The sequence below is a fragment of the Phalacrocorax aristotelis genome, chromosome 6, assembly GCF_949628215.1.
Source record: "Phalacrocorax aristotelis chromosome 6, bGulAri2.1, whole genome shotgun sequence".
Lineage (NCBI taxonomy): Eukaryota > Metazoa > Chordata > Aves > Suliformes > Phalacrocoracidae > Phalacrocorax > Phalacrocorax aristotelis.
In genome coordinates this window covers 11,219,045-11,237,762 of record NC_134281.1, presented here as the reverse complement: position 1 = coordinate 11,237,762, position 18,718 = coordinate 11,219,045, and the positions used below count along the sequence as shown (strand labels likewise).

The window sequence follows — 18,718 nt, the reverse complement described above, 5'->3', positions numbered from 1 at the left end:
GTATTTTATATCATTATCGAGTAGTCCGCTCTTCTGAAGCCAGCGGGTAGCCAACCATGCTTGAAATGGGAGATCACTTTAGCCAGGCTTGTTATTTGTGCCACCAGCTTCTTGGATGTGGAGAGATCACGCTGCTTCTCGAACTTGTCTTCCCTGCGTCTCCATCTCACGTCCCTTCCCTGTTCCAAAATACATACATATATATTTAAATATATATTACAGTAAAACAACTTAAACTTGTGTACAGGCAAGCAATTTTTCTGACGCTTCTGTTGACCAGCACCTGTCTGTATTGAGAAGGAAGGTCTGCCCTCCCCGTTGCTTGTGCGTGCACAGTGTAAATCTACACATAGGATGAGAGTAGCTGTAGTGTTCCCTGCCTTTGTGCTCTTGATCAGTGTTAAGGTGTGCAGGCTTACAGAGAGTCCTGATGCCTCCAGTGGTTCATATTGAAATTGGTGTTCATGAGGAAGCAAATGCACTTGAGCTGGTTGTCAGTATGAGTGGTTTGTTCCCTGTATAGGACTCTGCTCAAATTTAATTGCAGAGGTGAAGTAGCAAGGCACTGTTGTTTACTCATACCTGTACTCTAAAGTAGACTCTTAGCTCAGTGTCTGCTCTCAAAGTTATGCCAGGAGAAAATAGCCCATGGTTGGTGCCCAGATCCTGGTGGGTAAGTTGGGAAGATGGTGCCTAGGTGGTGTGAAGTGCTGGCAACACACCCCTTCAGCTCAGTTCTGCTATTGGGAGCCAGCAGTTGCCTCCTGATAGGACAGCTGTCAGGATTGCTAATACTGCACTAGCTGTCAGAAGCCTGCAATCCCTTCGCTGTATCTTAGTGACTGGAATGTCCCCCTCTGGCCCCAATTTAAGCATTTAAGGGCATGGTTAGGGGCAAGCTTCCACTGTTTCAAGCAGCTGGGTGTGCTTGTTGCTCGGGATGCCCAATAGGCCTGCACAGAGTGGGTTTCCCATTCTTTTGACCATTCTTTGGGTTCTGTTGTTTGAAGAGAGTTGCAAAGATGTGAGAGAAACTGCAGCCACCTGTGCTCAAGACCCAGCATGTGCTCTGCAATACTGCATGGGAAGCTAGCTCCAGCATGCCTGTTCCTCAGCATGAGATGCTGCTTTGTCCATCTCCATCAGAAATGCAGTGGGTGTTGAAGTCATCTGCCAGACACCCAGTGTACAAGTCGCTTCATTAGGTGGCCTTGGGAGTCACCTCTTACCCCAAAAATTTGCCAGAAGCTGGAATAACTTGACAGAACATTAGGGCAGTTCTGGGTTAGGGCTGAACAGATACTTCAGCTGAGCTTTCTGGGGAAACAGAATTCCACGTTACCTGAAAACTCTAAATTGTGCACTTTCCTTACTACCCTCAACTGCAGGATGATCTAAACATCTTTGTAGGGGAAGAGTTCTCCTTAATCTTTGAGTTACACTGCTTAAGAGTGGGGAAACTTGGCACGTGGTGAGCTGTGGAGATCTGATGATTGGTTTTTGCCCTGACAGACTGAAGTGTTTCCATTATTTTCTCATTGTTCAGACATACATAGGAGAGGGATTTGCTGACGCGGAAGTGGACTGCCGTACTGTTCTGTACTGTCTCATCAGAATGTCCACCGTGTTAACTTCATTCCCTATTTTTAGAGACAATCGATATACTGTGACTTAAGGATTATTTTCCTGGACCTAGCTTCTAGTCTGGCTGTCTGGAGCTAGTCTAAAAGGTACAGTATTTCTAGAATATAAATACTATGTTCTTTGATAGTGAAGAACATGATCTGCTCCCTTTTAGGGGCTTGTAGGAAGACGTGCACAGAGTAGCACAGAAGAGTGCTGTGGCTTAGGGTTGCTATCCAAGTTCTGGGAAATGTTCCCAGTCAAACATGTAAAATAGCTTTTTTAACACTTTCCTATAACCAGCTTGGCTGCTGCTTAAAGGGCATTCCCCCTCGGCTCCGAGAGTGCCAAATTGCTAGCTCTTGTATGCCTGTATATATTAAACGAGAACTCTCCATGCCCTATGCCTTGTATGAGACAGGCTGAAAATACATTGATCTCTAAATAAATAAAGCTAGAGACCCTGCGCTGTTGGTTTCGAACTATGCTCATCTTGTCCCTGTGGTATGAAAGGAACCATGTAAAGCAAAGCATGACTGACTGTTGTAAAGCACTTCACATTCTGACATGACTCGTGTATTGTCCTCTCTGTCAACACTAATAGTGTTGCTTTCCCAAGGACACCTGTAGCCTCACACACTTGTCCACAGCACCGTTAGATTTTAATTTACTTTCAAGAGTTCAAGCATTTCCTCTAAGTGGTAGTGGCTGAAGCAGTGGAGAGCAGACTAGAGAGTGGCTCTTCACTCCTGTCTAGAGTGGTGAGTAAAGGGAACGGTCTAAGTAACTTAATGGGGCTCTCATCTGTTAGCTGTTTCACCCCTAGAGATCTGGATTTTAGATGGGAGACAAGGTCTGAAGTAGGTCCTGAACTGTTCTGCTTTGGGCCAATGAAAAAAAAAAAAGACTTAATCTGATCCCTAAATAAGAACCCTCTTCTGCACCATTGCTTCTAGGGCAAAAATTGAGAGTCTTTTCTCAGCTGCATTGGGGCTACTGTCTGCATCAGTGTACATAGAATGGATTAGATCCATGCTGTGATAAGAACAGATCCAAAAGTGGTAGAAAAGAGCCCTCTGAGCATATGTGGGGTGGAGGACTTGCCAATACTATAGTTGCTCATCCTCTTGCTGATCTGAGTGCTGCGCAGTCCAACCCAACTGCATTCTCATCCAAGTTTAATAGTGACTTACTTGCAATTAGTGTTTGGACTCTTAAATCGCTGATAAAATGGGATATAAACTGTCTTCCACCCTATATGGGGCTTTTCCCCCCATCTTCTTGCTGGAGCTGCTCCTCTCAAATACTACAGGGAATGTACCTTAACCTGATGTTTCAGCCTGTTCTGTTTCACTGGTGCCAATGCATAGGAAAGAGCCCTTCTCAGCTCAAGCATCTTCCTACCTTAAGGAGCATCTCATATCTTCTTCCAGAATTCTTACTGACATGCTGCCCCAAAAATCTCTGAAGCAACTGCTGTGTCCCCTACTTGTCAGTTCCCTTTGTTGTGTGGCTGAAGCTCGGCTCTCAGCGCTGCAGTCACTTTCCCTGTATAACCTTGTGCATGGCAGCCATGTTTGCCTGCTTCTCCGTTCTCGTTTGAGCTCATCAGAATGGGGAGGCAGATTGAGCCTACTTACAGCAGCAATAAACCATGTCTAGAACTTGAGAGGGAACAGCAGCAGAGAACAAGGTGGAGGGGATGTTTCAGAAGGGCGGGGTCCAGTTGCAGCCCAGAGTCTCGCTTGATAATGAGTGTGCAGCCTATATGCAAACTACGTCTTGTCTGTCCCTCCTGTGTTGACCCTGGTCTAAACAGCACATGTGATTGGCATCCTGCAAAGTGACCTTCAGAACTCTCCAGTAGCTTTGCCCCGTGAGTAACTCACACTACAAATCATTTTAAAGAGATGCACTCAACTATTTTTTTAATTTAATTTTACTCTTATATTCTCTGCTCTTTGTAATCTGCTTGGAAATAAAATGTTTTTCCCTGCAGCCTTTGTTGTAGTCTGTTTGAGAACCATTAAACTTTGTCTGGTGTTTCTATTGGAACAGAAGCCAACTTGCCTGTTTACTGCTGTGCCCATGCTCTGGCGTAACAGCTGAGATCAGTGTGTGCCTCCCCGATAGGCTTAGCAAACCTTTGTTAGCACTGCCCTTATTTAAAATAAAGGGTAGAGAGACCTGTTAAACTGATCTTGGTCTGGCATGATGCCTCCCATTCTGCTGGTCCTGTGACAGGTAACGCTGACTTGAGAGTGCGTGTCCTTGGCAGGTGTTATTTTCCTGTAGAAGGCTGCATTTCTGAACTCGGCCTCCAGGATGAGTATCTCAGTGCCTTTACTGGTCACTGCTTTCAGTGGTGTGAGCCTAGACACTTTATTTACTGCAAAGTACAGTGGTTTTTGTACCGCTCTGTAGCCCAAGTAAACTGCAAACAATGGGAAATCAGCATCTGGGTAGGTGAGATCAACTCTTAGCTGAGAATCGACCCAGGAATTAATAAAGAAGTAGAACCAGGGTGAAATGCAATCTTTTATAGCAGACTGTCAGGGAACAAGAATTGAAACCCTGTGAAATTCAGAGCATAGCATAAGGACAAGTGCTGTTAACACATGGCTGTAGGAAGATGGCATTGATGTTGCCACTCACAGTAGTAGTAACAGGATTGCTACCAATCTCTTAGCTTAAAGCGGTATTGCAGATCCCTGTCACTGGCTCTTAACTACACAAGGGCTGCCTGTTCTTCGTTATGTGAGGGCCTCTGGAAGCCATGCATCCCCTGACGAACCTCAGAGCATACAAGAGCCATTTGCTTCTGAGTATTTTGGGAGACCTGAATGGACGTCTTGGTTCACATTTCCTGTGTCCTATAGCTGGGTAACACGAGTAGCAGTTGTGTTTTCTTAAAATTACTTGCTGATCTTTGGAGTAGACTTAAATCTGTTGCAGTACGATCTGCTGCAGTCCTTTAGTTTTATGAACTTGTTGAATATTGGGTTGTCTCAGAGAGACAGGGTGAGAAGGTGTCTGGTCATCTCATTTCCCTGGTGCTCTGAAGCCAGATTTGGTATATCACGACAAGCAAACCAACCATCAGAGGAGGAGGTTGTTCTGTAGCCCATAGTACAGTTTTCCTGACACCCAAATGGGTCTGCAGGGAGGGGAACATCTTCATCCTGGAAACAGCCAAACGCTAGTTCCTGCAACTCTCCTCTACAGCAGATCTGTTTGTGCCTGTCCCTCTCCTGCAGGCACAGTCCTCCCTGCTCCTGCTCTTCTCTAAAATCCTCCCTCTAGCTGCCCTCCACCACACAGGCACGAAGGTGCTACACCAATCCCCCACAGCATGCAGAATGGCACGGCCATCCTCTTCACAGTGTTCCTGTGTACAGCTCAGCCTGGTGTTTTTGGGAAGAGGGGACTTGCGTGAGGCTAATGCCCAGCCGAGATCACCCCAGATCCGCCCCTGCAGGACTTGCTGCCGTGGCGCGATTCCCTCTCTTTGTGCCTTCTGCTCCCCTCCCATTGCTAGACTGTTGCCTCACTCCTGCCTCTTGGCTTCCATCCTTGCAGATTGCTCCTGACTTAGAAAGTTGCTTTAGGTTGTGCTGGTGTTCCGGCTCTGCATCCACCACAGATCTGACAAGCACGTTCTCGTCTTTCTTCCAAAGGTGCTGTAGTACTTAGTGTTGAACTCAACACCCAACCCACTGGGCCCACGAGTGGTGTCCTTCTGTGCGAGGCACCCACTGCTAGCATTCTTTAGGCTATTTCCTCAGCACCTGCCACACCGTTTGGGCCGTGCTTGTGTGAGCCAAGCCGGGGGTTGTCACGGTGCCTTGGTGCATTGGGCCCTACACGCGGGCTGGCTCTCTCCTTATTGCTGCCTTCCTGTACATGGAACCTGCTGCTTGGCTTCAATACAAAAAGGCCCGTTGTGGCCGGTGACGCCCGCGCGGACCCTATTTCACCGGGCCGGAACGCGTACGGGCCCGGTGCGGCGAAGCCCCTTCCATGGCTGGGCCACTGGAGCGCTGCAGGCGGCTGGCGCCCACCGAGCCCGGGTGTCCACAGGCGTCCCCGGGGTGTTCTCCGGCGTGTCCGCGGCAGCACCCCGCGGGGCGACTCCGGGCCGGGCTGTGCGGGCACGTCCCGTTCCGTCCGGGGCGGGAGGGAGCGAGGCCGGCGCCCGGCCCCTTCCGGCGGCGGCCCTGGGCCGCGCTCTCGCTGGGCGGGCACCTCCTGAGCCCTCGCGGCCGCCGTCGGGGCGCGCGCGTGCGCTCGGGAGCGCGCGGGGCGGCGCGGTGCGGCGCGGCGGGCACGCGGCGGCGGCGGCGGCGGGCGGCCGGCGCCATGGCGGACTACCTCATCAGCGGCGGCACCGGCTACGTGCCCGACGACGGGCTGACGGCGCAGCAGCTCTTCAGCTGCGGCGATGGGCTCACCTACAAGTGAGTGGGGCCGGGGCCGGGGCCGGGGCCGGGGCCGGGGCCGGGGGCGGTGTGGTCGCTGACGCCTCTCCCCTCGTTACGCCCGCAGCGATTTCCTCATCCTCCCGGGATACATCGACTTCACGGCTGACCAGGTGGTAAGTGGCCGGGGCGGGGGACTGGGGAGGGTGCCGGTGCTGCCGCTGGTGCCGCCGCTCACACCCCGCCTCCCCTCTCCGCCAGGACCTGACCTCGGCGTTGACCAAGAAGATCACCCTGAAAACCCCGCTGGTCTCCTCCCCCATGGACACGGTCACCGAGGCCGGTATGGCCATCGCCATGGCGGTGAGTGCGGCCCCGGGGGATCCCCCCCCGCCGCCCTTACCGGGCCGGCGGTGCCAGTGCTGTCCGGGGCACAAAGATGTCTGCTCTGGGGGTGCCCTGACCACTTTAGAGATCCCCCCTGCAGCGCCTCCCACGCTGCTCTGGGGTCCCCTGAACACCCCAGAGCACCCCTTGCAGCCCTCTCAGCGCAGAGCTGTGCCTCATGCTTCCCCCAGCACCCACGAGGGAGCAAAGCTGGCACCCTGCTTTGCCGCCCCGGCTCACGGAGGGCGGCCTGAGCGCCCCGGCTCTCTGTGGATCCTCCCGCTGAAAGGCCCACATGATTCTCGCAGTGATTTACAGCCCGCCTTTGTGTTCCCAGCTGACGGGGGGAATCGGGTTCATCCACCACAACTGCACCCCGGAGTTCCAGGCCAATGAAGTACGGAAGGTGAAGGTGAGTGGCTAGAACAGCAGCACCGAACCGCACTGGCAGGGCGCTTCGTGGGGGTGGGCGGTGGGGTTTGGCCCTGCTGAAGAAGCTGCCAGAGGAGACCACTGAAGTGTGCCGGATCTTGGTGTTTCAAAGCAGCAGTGCTACTGTGGTTGCCTCCACAAACCCCTTGTTTCGTGTCAGGCGCTGTCCCACGTGCAGCTGGGATTTGAGGACTGCCGGTCCTCCTGGTGTGGGAGTATTCCCCATAATTTCAGGAAGGAGGTTAGCCTGGGAACTCTTGGGAATCTAGCGCTGCTTAGGTGAGCCTTGGTGCTGGTTTGGGAGTCATCTTGTTGACGAGCACGTGGCCAGGTTGGGTGGCTGCAGGCCTTTATGAGTGGCCGCATTAACCACTGGGCATGTGTCCCGCTTCTGCTCGGTCTGGTGGTGCCACTTAGCCTGGCTGCTGAATCTGCTGCTTTTCAGAAATACGAGCAAGGATTCATCACAGACCCCGTGGTGCTGAGCCCCAACGACCGAGTGCGAGATGTGTTTGAAGCGAAAGCTCGTCACGGATTCTGTGGGATTCCCATCACAGACAACGGGAAGATGGGGGGCAAGCTGGTTGGGATCATCTCGTCTCGAGATATTGATTTCCTGAAGGAGTCGGAGCATGACTTGCCTCTCGGCGAGGTGAGAAGGGCTTACGAGCAGCCAGTGGGTGCGAGCATTGTGTTAGGAAGCAGTGTTGCTTGTGATAAGGAGAAGGGTGAGTGTGTGGCTGTAAGGATGCTGCACCAGCTGGAGGGAGCTCTGCATTAGCTCTGGGGGGGGTCCACCTTTAGCTGTATTTCCAGGGGAGAGTGTCTCGTTCATTTATGCGCTCTCTGTGACTCCTGCAGGGCAGGTACAGGAGAGCAGCCATGCAGTTAGCATTGGCATGACTGCTCCTGCCAGGGTCATCTTTCAGTGTTGTGGAAGCTGTCCTCCCTACAGCTGGTGCCCTCCCCTGGTTCAGTCATTATTTTCTGGTGCTCCTGGCTGCTGCTGTGGTCCCGCGTAGCATGTTGGTGCTGGCCAGGGCTGTAGCGGCTGCACTGTGCCCAGCAAACCCTCCAAATGCCGATCTTCCTTTTCTGGACTGCCTTTCTCTGTAGGCTACTTGCTCTTTAAAATAAGCTCCTGAACTTGGAGACTGGCAGTTTAGCCTTTATCCTGATACACCATCAAGCTCCCCTCGTACAGGAGAACGTTCTCTGTGATGCCAATGTTGATTCCTGTTAGTTCTGGCATTCCTGTTACAGGAGCTGAGTAACCGTAGATCTGCGGTGCTGTCAGGTTACACCACCAGTGCTTCTTGGCCAGCCTCTGCTCTTGACTCAACGACTATTTTTAGCTCTTGCTGACCAAACCTGCTATCACATGCTCATCCCTGTTTGGTTTAAAATCGCCTATAAATACCTGTAACAAGAATCTTAAACTGGGAGTTGGTTATAAAAGTGCATATGGCCCTTTCAAGTGATGCTGGCCCATTCAGAGGAGCCAGATAAGAATATCCTCTCATCCTTTATGTGGATCATTCAGCACTGCAAAGTTGGAAGCTTGCTGCCGTTGGTGCTTGCCTCTGTCACCAGGCAAGGCCAAGGAGAAGAGTTTCCTAGATCCCTTCCCCACTTGCAACAGTTGACAACAGATGACAACAGTCATCTTGCTGAGCTCTTCGTTGCCATTTAGTTAAACACACAGGTCTCCTCTAGCTTGGGAAGCTCGTGGGTCCCACAGGCTTAGGGAGTGTGTCGGGGTATGTCTGTGATACCTCAGGCTTTTCCTGAGATGTAGGTTCTGTCACAGAGAAGATTTGGGGGGGGATGCAGGTGGGGTGCACCGCCTTCCTGATGCAAAATGTCTAGTTTTGTGGTATAAATAACTAAAACGTTCCCTCTTTTCTTTGTTGTGTGCAACTAATCTGCCTTCCTTGAGCATCAGGGAGTGTTCCCTTTTAGCTTCGCCTGGCCTTCTTGGGTAACCTTTTATGAAAACATCCCACGTGAACTTTGTGATTGCAGAACGCTGCGGGTGAGGAGGGACCTCAAGGTCCCTCATCCAGCCTTCTGCTTGAGGCGTGCCCAGCTGGAGCAGGTTGTGTGGGGCTGTGTCTGCATCCCCAAGGATGGGGGGAATTCACTGCCTCTCTGGGCTGCTCTTCCAGTGTTTGGCCGCTGCCGTGGTGAAAGCTTTTTCCTGTATACCACGTCAGATGTGCCTGTGCTCCAGCTTGTGTCCATTCTGCTGTTTTGGTGCTTGTTTGCCAGAGCAAGCATGGGTGAGCGTGTTTGTTTGGATTGAAGCATCTCCTTTGCCCTGTTGACCTTGTCAGCAGCAGCAGTGGATTATTCTGGGCAGAGCCCTTCCAGAGCCTGTGCACTGGGGACTGTTGCCTGAAAACGAGCTTGGGGTAGCGTCTCTGCCAGAACAGCATGGGACCCTGGAGGTGTCTCCAGCCCTTATTTGCCTGCGCTTTATTAAAAGGGAGGGCTGTTTGGGTGACATCCCAAACAAGGGTCATCTGAGAGCCATCCCTTGCTTCTAGGTGCTCTCCTTCGGCTTGCTGAGGCCCTCTGCCATCTCATGTTTTCACTACACCGATGGGCTTGGGGGGCTGACGGCCGCTGCTGGCATGGGGACAGCATGTTGGAGGCTGTCCCTGTGTGTTTCTGGAGGCGTGTTGCTGTGCTGTGGGCTCCTTTGTCTGTAGAGCACTCCCACACGGCTGCTGTGGAGCATTTCACATGGGCAGAGGGGTTTGGTATTTTCAGATCAGTGCGAAGGAGTTTTTGTGACTTTTTATCTTCTCCCTCCCACTAGATTATGACAAAGCGGGAGGATCTTGTTGTGGCCCCGGCTGGCGTAATGTTGAAAGAAGCAAATGAAATTCTGCAAAGGAGTAAAAAAGGTACCTGTGAATGTCTGTGACACAAGGGAGACTCATGGAAGCGCTGGGCTGGGAGAAGTAGTGGGTGAATGTGGGCACGCATCTGTGCGTGGGTGGAACGCAGGAGGGCTGCATTCCAGCATGAGAAGAGTGCCCGCAGCCCTCTGCCAGGGTACAGAGTTCACAAGCGTTCATCTCAAACCCCTTTGAAGTTGAGGGATTCTTGGCAACCCGGGAGTAGAAAAGCGCCTGGCTGTCCAGCCACACGTCCTCAATTTTCTGCCCTGGCCTTCACATTTTGGCACTCAGTTTAGCTCTTTCAGGGTTTGGTAGTTTGACTTTTACCATGGTGTCATGGGTCTAATTATTTAAACAATATGCACTTTTTCTGTGGTCAGTGTGAGGATACCGAGTCCTTCTCCAGTCCTGCAAACTCCTTGTTCTGTTTCTTGACCCAGGGCTGCTGGCACCTGTGGCCAAGCAATATTTGGTAACATACTTCTTTGAGTCTCCACCTTGCACCAGTTGCTGCTGACCTGATGCTCCTGGTCTGCTGCACTACTCCGGGCTAATGTCTGTCTCCTGCAGAAATCTGCAGCAATGTTCTTTGTTTGTTTCAAGGCAAGTTGCCAATTGTTAATGAAGATGATGAGCTGGTGGCTATAATTGCCCGCACTGACCTCAAGAAGAACCGGGACTACCCTCTGGCTTCTAAGGATTCCAAGAAGCAGCTGCTCTGTGGTGCCGCTATTGGGACTCACGAAGATGACAAGTACCGGCTGGACCTCCTGGTGCAGGCTGGCGTGGATGTGGTAGTGCTGGTGAGGCACCCACAGGCATCGTGTTGGCTGGGGTGTTTGGGTGGGCTGAGGATCCAATTTGAATTAATCCCTCTGACAGCGGGGCAGCAGCATGGCATTTAATGCCTTCGTTATAGGCTCTTTTGTGTTAGAATATGACAGTTTGTTGACCTCAGTCTCATTCAGGTTGGAGTCCTGAAATAAGAGGGATTCCTCTTGCCTGGGAACTTAATTGACCTTGAGTGAGTATGTAGGGTGTATCAAAGCCCTGAAGGCTGAAAAGGGAAACATTGTTAGCTAATAGTCTTCTACAAATGCTTCTTGCAGTCTGCTGCCATCCTCTCTGATGTTCCTACCTAGTTTTGAATACTTGGCTTCTTACAGCTTCCTTTCAACTGTTCAGTGTTCGTTACTGTGTAGTTCTCTTGGCCGCCTGATGTCCAGGAGTGGTCAGCCCAGAGCTGCTATGCTTGTCTCCCCTTCTGGCCTGTAAGCCTTTGGGCACAGCCGTCACCGCCTGTATTTGCACATTGTTTTCTCATCAGTTGTTAGCTTGTGAGTCCGCTGTGCTCCAAGGGCACGGCTGAACAGTGTTGCAGCTGGAAATTTTTAACAGACACTGCGACCTGGCCGGGTCACGAAGATTGGCAGGGCCTGAGCACTCGATGGTTGATGTCTGGTATTTCAGCTGCTCTGCTGCACAGCAGGGAGAGATGCATGACCCCCACCAGCCTTTCTGGGTTTCACAAGGAACATTTCACCACTTCACCTGTAGTTTTGAGACAGGGCTGACGGCGTCCTGGTGGTAGAGCCAGACAGTTCTTACCCGTAGCCAGATGTGCTGCTTGTTGCCTGCTGTAGAAGCCACAGGATTTAAAAGTGCAGGATATTACTGAAGTATTCACAATGAGCTGCCTTGCACAGGGAAGGTACATTATTGTCTTGGCAGCAGCTTCTCCTCTGGTTCTGTGCTCGATTTGGGGGGTCACTTTGCCCACTTGGGCAGCTTAGCAGAGACCCCAGTAAGCAGAGTAAAGATCTGAGGCTCTTCTAGAGCTGTATTTGTAATCTTTGGCAGAAATTCTGGTTGAAATTGGTTTTCTCTCTGTTGCAGGATTCCTCTCAGGGGAACTCCATCTTCCAGATCAATATGATAAAATATATTAAGGAGAAATATCCCAACCTACAAGTTATTGGAGGAAATGGTAGGCATGTGTTGAAGACTGTTCTTGTCTTTAAATTGTGTTTGTTTACTGGACATAGAGGGAGCTGCAGGGAAGTGAAAGAAACAGTCGTCTTGGTAAATGTCTGTGAACTTAAAATGGTTTCTTCTGGCTGATGCAGGGCAGTACCCTGCTGCTGCCACAGCTGCAAATATTTTGAAACCTTTGTTCTGCAGCACAGTACGCTACAGTCCTCTGTAGCCTGTTACCCATTAGCTTCTTCTACACACCAGTTAAACATTTTGGTTAATGATAATAATGAGTATTGCTTAATATGGAAATCTAATGGAAATTTTCCCTGCCTCTCGAGAGCAGAGTTCAGCAATCTTGTCTTTACCTGGCTGGTGTGTTATTGGTGCTGCTGGTAATCTGTGTTCTGCCCTGCCTACCTGGTGTGGCCCAGAGTGCTTGGCACCATGCGGTGACCTCTGCTACCTCAGCCTTTGGTGTGTGTTGCAGAGTAGCCTAAAGCGCCAGTGTCATCTCGCCCACTGGGGACAGCTGGGACAGAAACTCACTGCTGCTTTGCCAATAGGCCTGGTAGCAGTGGACAGCCATGCCTGGCTCTGACATAGGCTGGTGCCCTGGGGTGTTTGCAGCCATGGGAGAAGCACCAGGGCAGAGCAGTGTCACGTGCAAATCTGCTTGTTTCTCTTCAAACTGGTTTCTGCTCCCCACAGTTGTGACCGCTGCTCAGGCCAAGAACCTCATTGACGCAGGGGTTGATGCCCTGAGAGTCGGGATGGGCAGTGGCTCCATCTGCATCACACAGGAAGGTGAGAGAGATCAGCTATCTCCTAAATAGGCTGAAGACATCTGTTTAATAGAGATTCCCTGCTGAAAAGCAACATAGCCAGGATGGACTTCTCCGATTGTAAGGGCAGTGTCCAACAGCAAGCCATCTTTCACCCCTTGCGTCCAGGACGTTCCATTCACCTGGGTCAAACCTCTGGGGTGGCAGCAGCAGCAAAGGCATTTCCCAGTACTGACCGAGACTGAGTAGAGCAGGTGTGGCACACACGGCTTTGCCTGAGAGGAGCTGCTAGCTTGGTGTGAGATGGGGCTGGTGGGCAGCTCTGCAGGGAGAGGGGCTTACTGGATCCCCCGTGCCTATGGGTGAAGTGCACCGGGCCGTCTGTGCTCCCCTTCCCTCTGGCAGCAGTGTGCGTGATGCTTGAGTATTGGTCAGCTGGGCTCAATGCCTTTCTGCAATTTCCAAGCCAAAATCGGACTTCTGACTGTTTGTCTCTGCAGTTAGCCAGAGCTTGAGTGGGGCAGAGGCCTTAGCTAAAAGGTGGAGAGGGATGACCCCAAGGCCTGGAGAAAGGCTGCACTGAAGACAGGCTCAGTCCTCGTGTTTTGAACCTGGCAGGTGAGGTGCACAGAGGTGGTGCAAGGTGCCGCAGCCCACGAACACAGCCCCCCTCTGCTTTGCTTTTTGGTTCATGCCACGGGAGGCAGCCAGAGAGTAGGTGAGGCTGAAGGTGCTGCATTAGCTCTGCCAATTCTGGCATGGAGCCTTTGAGCAGCCCTGCCTAGCCTGCGTTCCTGCTTTGCCTGCCATGGGAGCGCTGGCTGCTTTGGGGTTCACCAGTCAGGGCAGTCTGTCACAGGTGACCTTTCTAGGGAGGTTGCAGTGTCCTTGGGCTGATGCTTCCATAGCCAGAGCAGAACCAGGACACACGTGTCCTACTCCAGCTCTGAGGCAGAGGACCAGCTGGGGCATGCTTCATTCTGCAGTGCAGTGAACATCTCCAGAGGGTGCCTCTCCCAGCTGTCACAGGAGGTGGGGTTGGGTGCTGGGTTTGGGGCAGGAACAGAGCAGAGGTAGAACATGGTGCTTCACAGGAGATGCAGTTGCAAAACTGTTAACTGCAGCTCCACAGATTTTTGGCCATCTTAGGGCAAGAACTCCAGCTCTTTGGATTAGGGGGTCACCTCTCTGGATGGCTGCTAGGGTAGGGCGAGCATGCGCTGTGCACAGCCAGGCCTGGCTGGCTCGGATCTGGCCTCTAGCTTGGCTCAGGCTAGAAAGGGTTTGCAAGGTCAGCTCTGTCCCACACCGTATGCTCTTCCTAGTAGCAGGTCACTGCTGGGGTCCTTTGTTCTGCTGCTGTTCTTCTGTCTCTAAAATATGTGTGTTTGTTTTTGTTTAGCTGCTCCAAAGATCCCTCCAGACCTAAAGTCCCACAGCCCCAAATGCCCTTCTACTGTCACGGGCACCTATAGTAAGTCACTTGCCCTGTTCCCAACCCTAATTATGTGTCTTGAAGCAGGACCCTGATTTGGCTGCACATGGCCCTACTGCTTGTTTGAGGATAATTTAGCTGTAGATGCACTTGGGGTTTTGTGGCTTTGGATACTGGTTTTGAATCTGAAATGGAAGATGAGAAGCCTTTCCGAATTCCTAAAGCAGGGCCTGAATTGTCAAAGCTGAGGGCACTCAGGCTTGTCCACCCTCCACTCCAAAATCCAGTTCAGGAGCCTGACTGAGCTTTCTGGCTGCATCTTCTGGATCTCTAGCTGGGCATGACCCGCTGATGCAGTGCTGGGAGGTGATCCCTGAGCAGTCCTCCATCCTGCTTTAAATCTGGCCGTGGTTGTGGGGAAGTTGTGCGCTGGCTAGGCTTCACTTGGAGCTAGCTCCCCTGGCGTTACAGGGGGACTTAACTGCGTACAGCCACCTTGGCAGCTGCATACCAGAACCACATCTTTCCCCACTGATGCCTTATCCTTGTGTGGAGACAAAGGGCTATTCCCCTGCCCAGCACAGGGTGCAGCTTTGTCTGCTCTGTACTTCTGATGCTGCCCTCAAAGGAAAAGAGGTTTCTGTTGAAGATCCCGGAAGGTTTTCTCTAGCAGATGATCTTGTAGGGCCACCCTTTGCAGATACACTAAAAAAGACAAACCCTCACCCGACCACTGAGCGTGTGTGTGCTCTGAACCCTGCTTTGGAAGCCTGCGCTTTGAAGCTGTGGCGCTGGGCACTGGGACAGTCGGAACGATGCAGTGTTCCCAGGGGCCCTGAGCCAAGCTGTTCCTTAAAGGGCTGGTCTCTGTGGTCACTGTTGTGATGTTTCTGCAGGGCCTGCACTGTCTAGGGTGCAATCCCATAGACACCGGGCTCTAGACCCTCCAAAATCAGGTGTGCGTCTCTACAGGGCTCTTCTTTGCAGTGTTTTGCAGCTGCAGTGTAGCCTTCAGAAGTGCAGTACCAAGTGAGACCATCTCTTTAAGACTAACGGTGTTCTTGTTATAGCTGGCAGACTCTCCCTGGCTGGCGGAGCCCTATCTTAATACTGAGTTTTGTTTGATTAAAATCCATTCTTTCATGATCTCAGCTTGGAGTCTGGCTTCCCTCCCTCAGCAGCTGTTGCTGAGCACTGGGAGTGGAGCAACCGCAGACTCCTGGCTTCAGCAAACCTCTGCCAGGGATGCATGCTGCCAGTGCTGCTGCCAGGCAGGCTAAACCTCACCTGGAGTTCATGCTCCGAACTACTAATCCTGCATGGCCATAATCCTACCCAGTGTATTGGACTAACCGAGACCAGAGAAAAGGCTTCCAGTTAACTGTGGGGAAGGGAAGTCTCCCTGAGAGCGGCTTATCTCAGCTTACATGCATGCCTGTGGCTGACAAATGTGTTACAAGACATGCCCTGTGCTGGTTTTCCCCTCACTCAACGGGAAGCCTCTAACTGCTAGCAACTGGGAAAGGCAGGTAAATCCAGAGCTAATAACTCCCTTCCCATGGGGCAGCTAAACTTGACAGAATCCATGCTATGTTGCAGGGCAGGAACATAAATTATTTCCTGTAAGCCATCAAATCATCCTGCCTGTTTCCTTTTCCACTGCTGCATGTGTGTGTGTGTGCAGATGTGTGTATATATATATAAATACATCTATACATATATATACATACCAGTTCTCTCCCAGCCAGCTGCCTTTCCATGCAAGAAGCACATCATATGGCTGCTGGGTACATGGAGAAGGGGTATGGCACTGCTAGGAGGGAGTGAGCAGTGGGACATGGCTACATGCCAGGGATGCTCTGGAGAGGGGCTTTTGGAGTCTGCTCCGCTTCCTTCCCAAGCTCCGCATGTCTGCTGTGCACCAGGATGAGCCACAAGCCTCGGCTGATCCCAGGTATTCAATCAAAGACCCCAGTCTCAAGGTCACCCACAGCTTTTTGGAGTCAAGAGCCATGGGGATGTCCCAGCAGGCATCTCCTGGGCATGCATTTTTCTTGCAACTCGATCTAGGGAAGGAGCATCCAAGGATTTGTGCGTTCCCAAGTGCTGGAGCATGTGTGTGCTGGAAGCCTAAGGGGCCTGCTGGGGAGGGAACACGCTGCTGCGTGGGAGCTGACCCTTCCTCTGCTCTCTCCCCACCTGTAGTGCTGGCGTGCGGCCGCCCCCAAGCCACAGCAGTGTACAAGGTGTCTGAATACGCCAGGAGATTTGGCGTCCCTGTGATTGCAGATGGAGGGATCCAGACAGTTGGGCACATCGCAAAGGCCCTCGCACTCGGGGCCTCCACAGGTAAGCAGCGCATCAGGTGGCTGGGTCATGCATGTTGTAGGGAGTCTTCTAGGAAAGGTTTCCATATGGCATTTGATTCTGGGCATGAGGGCTTATACTTGCAGGTGGCTGGGAACATGGTGGGTCCAGCGCAGTGCTGTGCTCAGGGACCCTGAAGGTTTTTGCAGCCATAGCTTTCATGGTGCTGACGTGCTGCTTGATGATTTCTCGCACCAGTGATGATGGGCTCTCTCCTGGCTGCCACCACGGAGGCCCCAGGTGAATACTTCTTCTCGGATGGAATTAGGCTGAAGAAATACCGTGGCATGGGCTCACTAGATGCCATGGACAAGAACTTGGGCAGCCAGAACCGGTATTTCAGGTAAGAGATGGTGCTTTGGGGTAGCAGATCAAGCTATTGGGGCTTCTCTGCTTCACAAAATTCCTTGATTTGTGCTCCCATGTAGCGAGACAGATAAAATCAAAGTGGCCCAGGGGGTCTCCGGCGCAGTGCAGGACAAGGGCTCTATCCACAAGTTCATTCCGTACCTGATTGCTGGGATCCAGCATTCCTGCCAGGATATTGGTGCCAAGAGCCTGACCCAAGTCCGGTGAGTGCTTCCCCTTGCTTGTGCTCTGGTCAGGCCACAGTGCTGCCATTCAGGGTCTCGGAGCAAGCCGCACCCATGCTGCAGTGTGTTCTGCATGGTCTCACCTTGTTGTAGCCCTCTTCCCTCTTCTCCGGTGGGTGCTGCGTCATAGGATGCCCCAAGGATGCAGGAGCATGGTCTTCTGTGGCATATTCTGCTGGTTGGGCCTGAAATGTTGGAGTTACCTTACTCTGCCTGGCTCTTGGGAGTGCAGCAAGGACCATTCTGGCTGGAGGAGCAGCTGGAGGAACCAGTGTCCTTCATCCCAGCTGCTCCAGCTGAACGTGTGCCAGAGCACTGTCTTCCCTGGACTCTGGCCGGCACATGACAGGTGTCCTTCCCCTCAGAGCCATGATGTACTCGGGAGAGCTGAAGTTTGAGAAGAGGACAACATCTGCCCAGGTGGAAGGAGGGGTGCATGGCCTCCACTCGTAAGTGCTGCTGGCAGGATCCCCATCTCCCTGGGGTGGGCACTGGGGGAAGTTAAGCGCTGCAGCCTTGTGCCTGCTGTGCAGTTGGGCTGAGCTGCAGCCTGTTGTCTAGCCTGGACCAGCACTCCTCTCGCAGCAGGGCACAAGCAGACAAGCTGCTTGCTGCCAGTGTGCTGGGGCTCTTCCTCACTGTGGGCCAGCAGGCCATGAGCTTTCTTAACCATGCCTTTGGACCTTGCCCTGGTCAGGTGGGTCAGTAAAAGGGCTCTCTGATTTGCTGCTCCCCTTGCAGATATGAGAAGCGCCTCTTCTGAAGGAGGTTCGTCTGTGTCTGTCATCATGCCACTCTGCCCTGTGCTACCCCAGGCAGGAGAGATGCTCTTGCTGTGGAAGTGCCATTATTCTGTGGGCTGCCCAGAGCTCCCCGTGTCCTTTGGCTGCTTCATCACCACCTGAGAGGGCCCACCTGCCACCCAGGAGCAGTGATCCTGGGCTGGCAGCTGGAGCCTTGCACACGTTGGCCGTGTTTTACAATAAAAGAGTTCAAGATGTGCAACTGGTATCAGCCTGGAGACCCACTTCCTTCTGTACTACCCTTGTTCTCCTTCCCTGGCTCTCCTTTGCTTCGTGCACCTTGTCAGGAGCAGCTGATGGCCCCGGAAGGGACACCGTGAAGGGGAATGGGGAGGAGACAGCCCCTTCACAGGGCTCAATGGCTAATGTGACGTGGGGTGTTTAAAAAAAAAAACCCCACCACCTTCCTGAGAGCAGAAAACAGGTGGCTGCTGGGCAAGAATGCAAATGGATTTTACAGGGCTGTAAGCTACTGCTGGGAGCTGCCCAACAGCCACAGGACCTGGGCATAGCCCAGCTGCTACAATGCTAAGCAGCTGCACACCCTGGAAATGCTCTGTGTTACACCTTACACACAGCAGGCCCTTGTACCTGCTTGATCCTCACCAAATCCACTTTTCTCCTTCCCTTTGTTTCTTTCCCTAAACACGCCATGCTCTCTCCCATGATCCCCAGATGCTCATCCCACAGCAGCTGCACCCCCTCAGGCTGGTCAGTGCAGATGCTGCTGATCACTTACACTGCCTTCACATACTGTTTGCCAGCAAGCATGTGGGCAAAGAACTTGGATGGGCACAACTAAGCATTCAGATGCGTAAAGGAGCCAGGGTTTGTGTTTCTGCATGCCTGACTAGTGCAAGCATCCCCTGCATGGGCAGGTCACCTGTGCTTGCAATAGCAGGTACCAAAGGTATTTTACATGTGTCTTAGCGCGCCCCCCCCAACCCCCCCCCCCCCCCCCCGCAAATGGCACTCCTGCCAAAGGGCACATA

General features: G+C 52.4%; 1 protein-coding gene across 2 annotated transcripts; it reads left to right on the top strand.

Moving 5' to 3' along the window:
• Window positions 1-5,900: 5,900 nt before the first annotated feature.
• Window positions 5,901-17,932, top strand: IMPDH2 (inosine monophosphate dehydrogenase 2). 2 transcript variants are annotated; one of them, XM_075095869.1, is made up of 15 exons: window positions 5,901-6,080; window positions 6,169-6,217; window positions 6,303-6,404; window positions 6,766-6,840; window positions 7,306-7,512; window positions 9,685-9,772; window positions 10,373-10,572; window positions 11,666-11,756; window positions 12,455-12,550; window positions 13,931-14,002; window positions 16,169-16,312; window positions 16,529-16,673; window positions 16,759-16,902; window positions 17,289-17,372; window positions 17,665-17,932. In XM_075095869.1, exons 1-15 carry the CDS (start codon window positions 5,983-5,985, stop codon window positions 17,684-17,686), a joined length of 1,617 nt encoding a protein of 538 aa, XP_074951970.1. In that variant the 5' UTR covers window positions 5,901-5,982; the 3' UTR covers window positions 17,687-17,932. The 2 variants fall into 2 exon arrangements, with proteins under 2 accessions (XP_074951970.1, XP_074951971.1); XM_075095870.1 differs by lacking the exon at window positions 13,931-14,002 and having other exon boundaries at window positions 5,902-6,080.
• Window positions 17,933-18,718: the final 786 nt, after the last annotated feature.

Bases quoted from the DNA above. Each gene is read 5' to 3' on its own strand.
- IMPDH2 (XM_075095869.1), top strand. From the start codon at position 5,983: ATGGCGGACTACCTCATCAGCGGCGGCACCGGCTACGTGCCCGACGAC. The intron at 6,841-7,305 runs GTGAGTGGCTAG...GCTGCTTTTCAG, and splicing joins ATGAAGTACGGAAGGTGAAG to AAATACGAGCAAGGATTCAT. The intron at 14,003-16,168 runs GTAAGTCACTTG...CCCCACCTGTAG, and splicing joins TACTGTCACGGGCACCTATA to TGCTGGCGTGCGGCCGCCCC.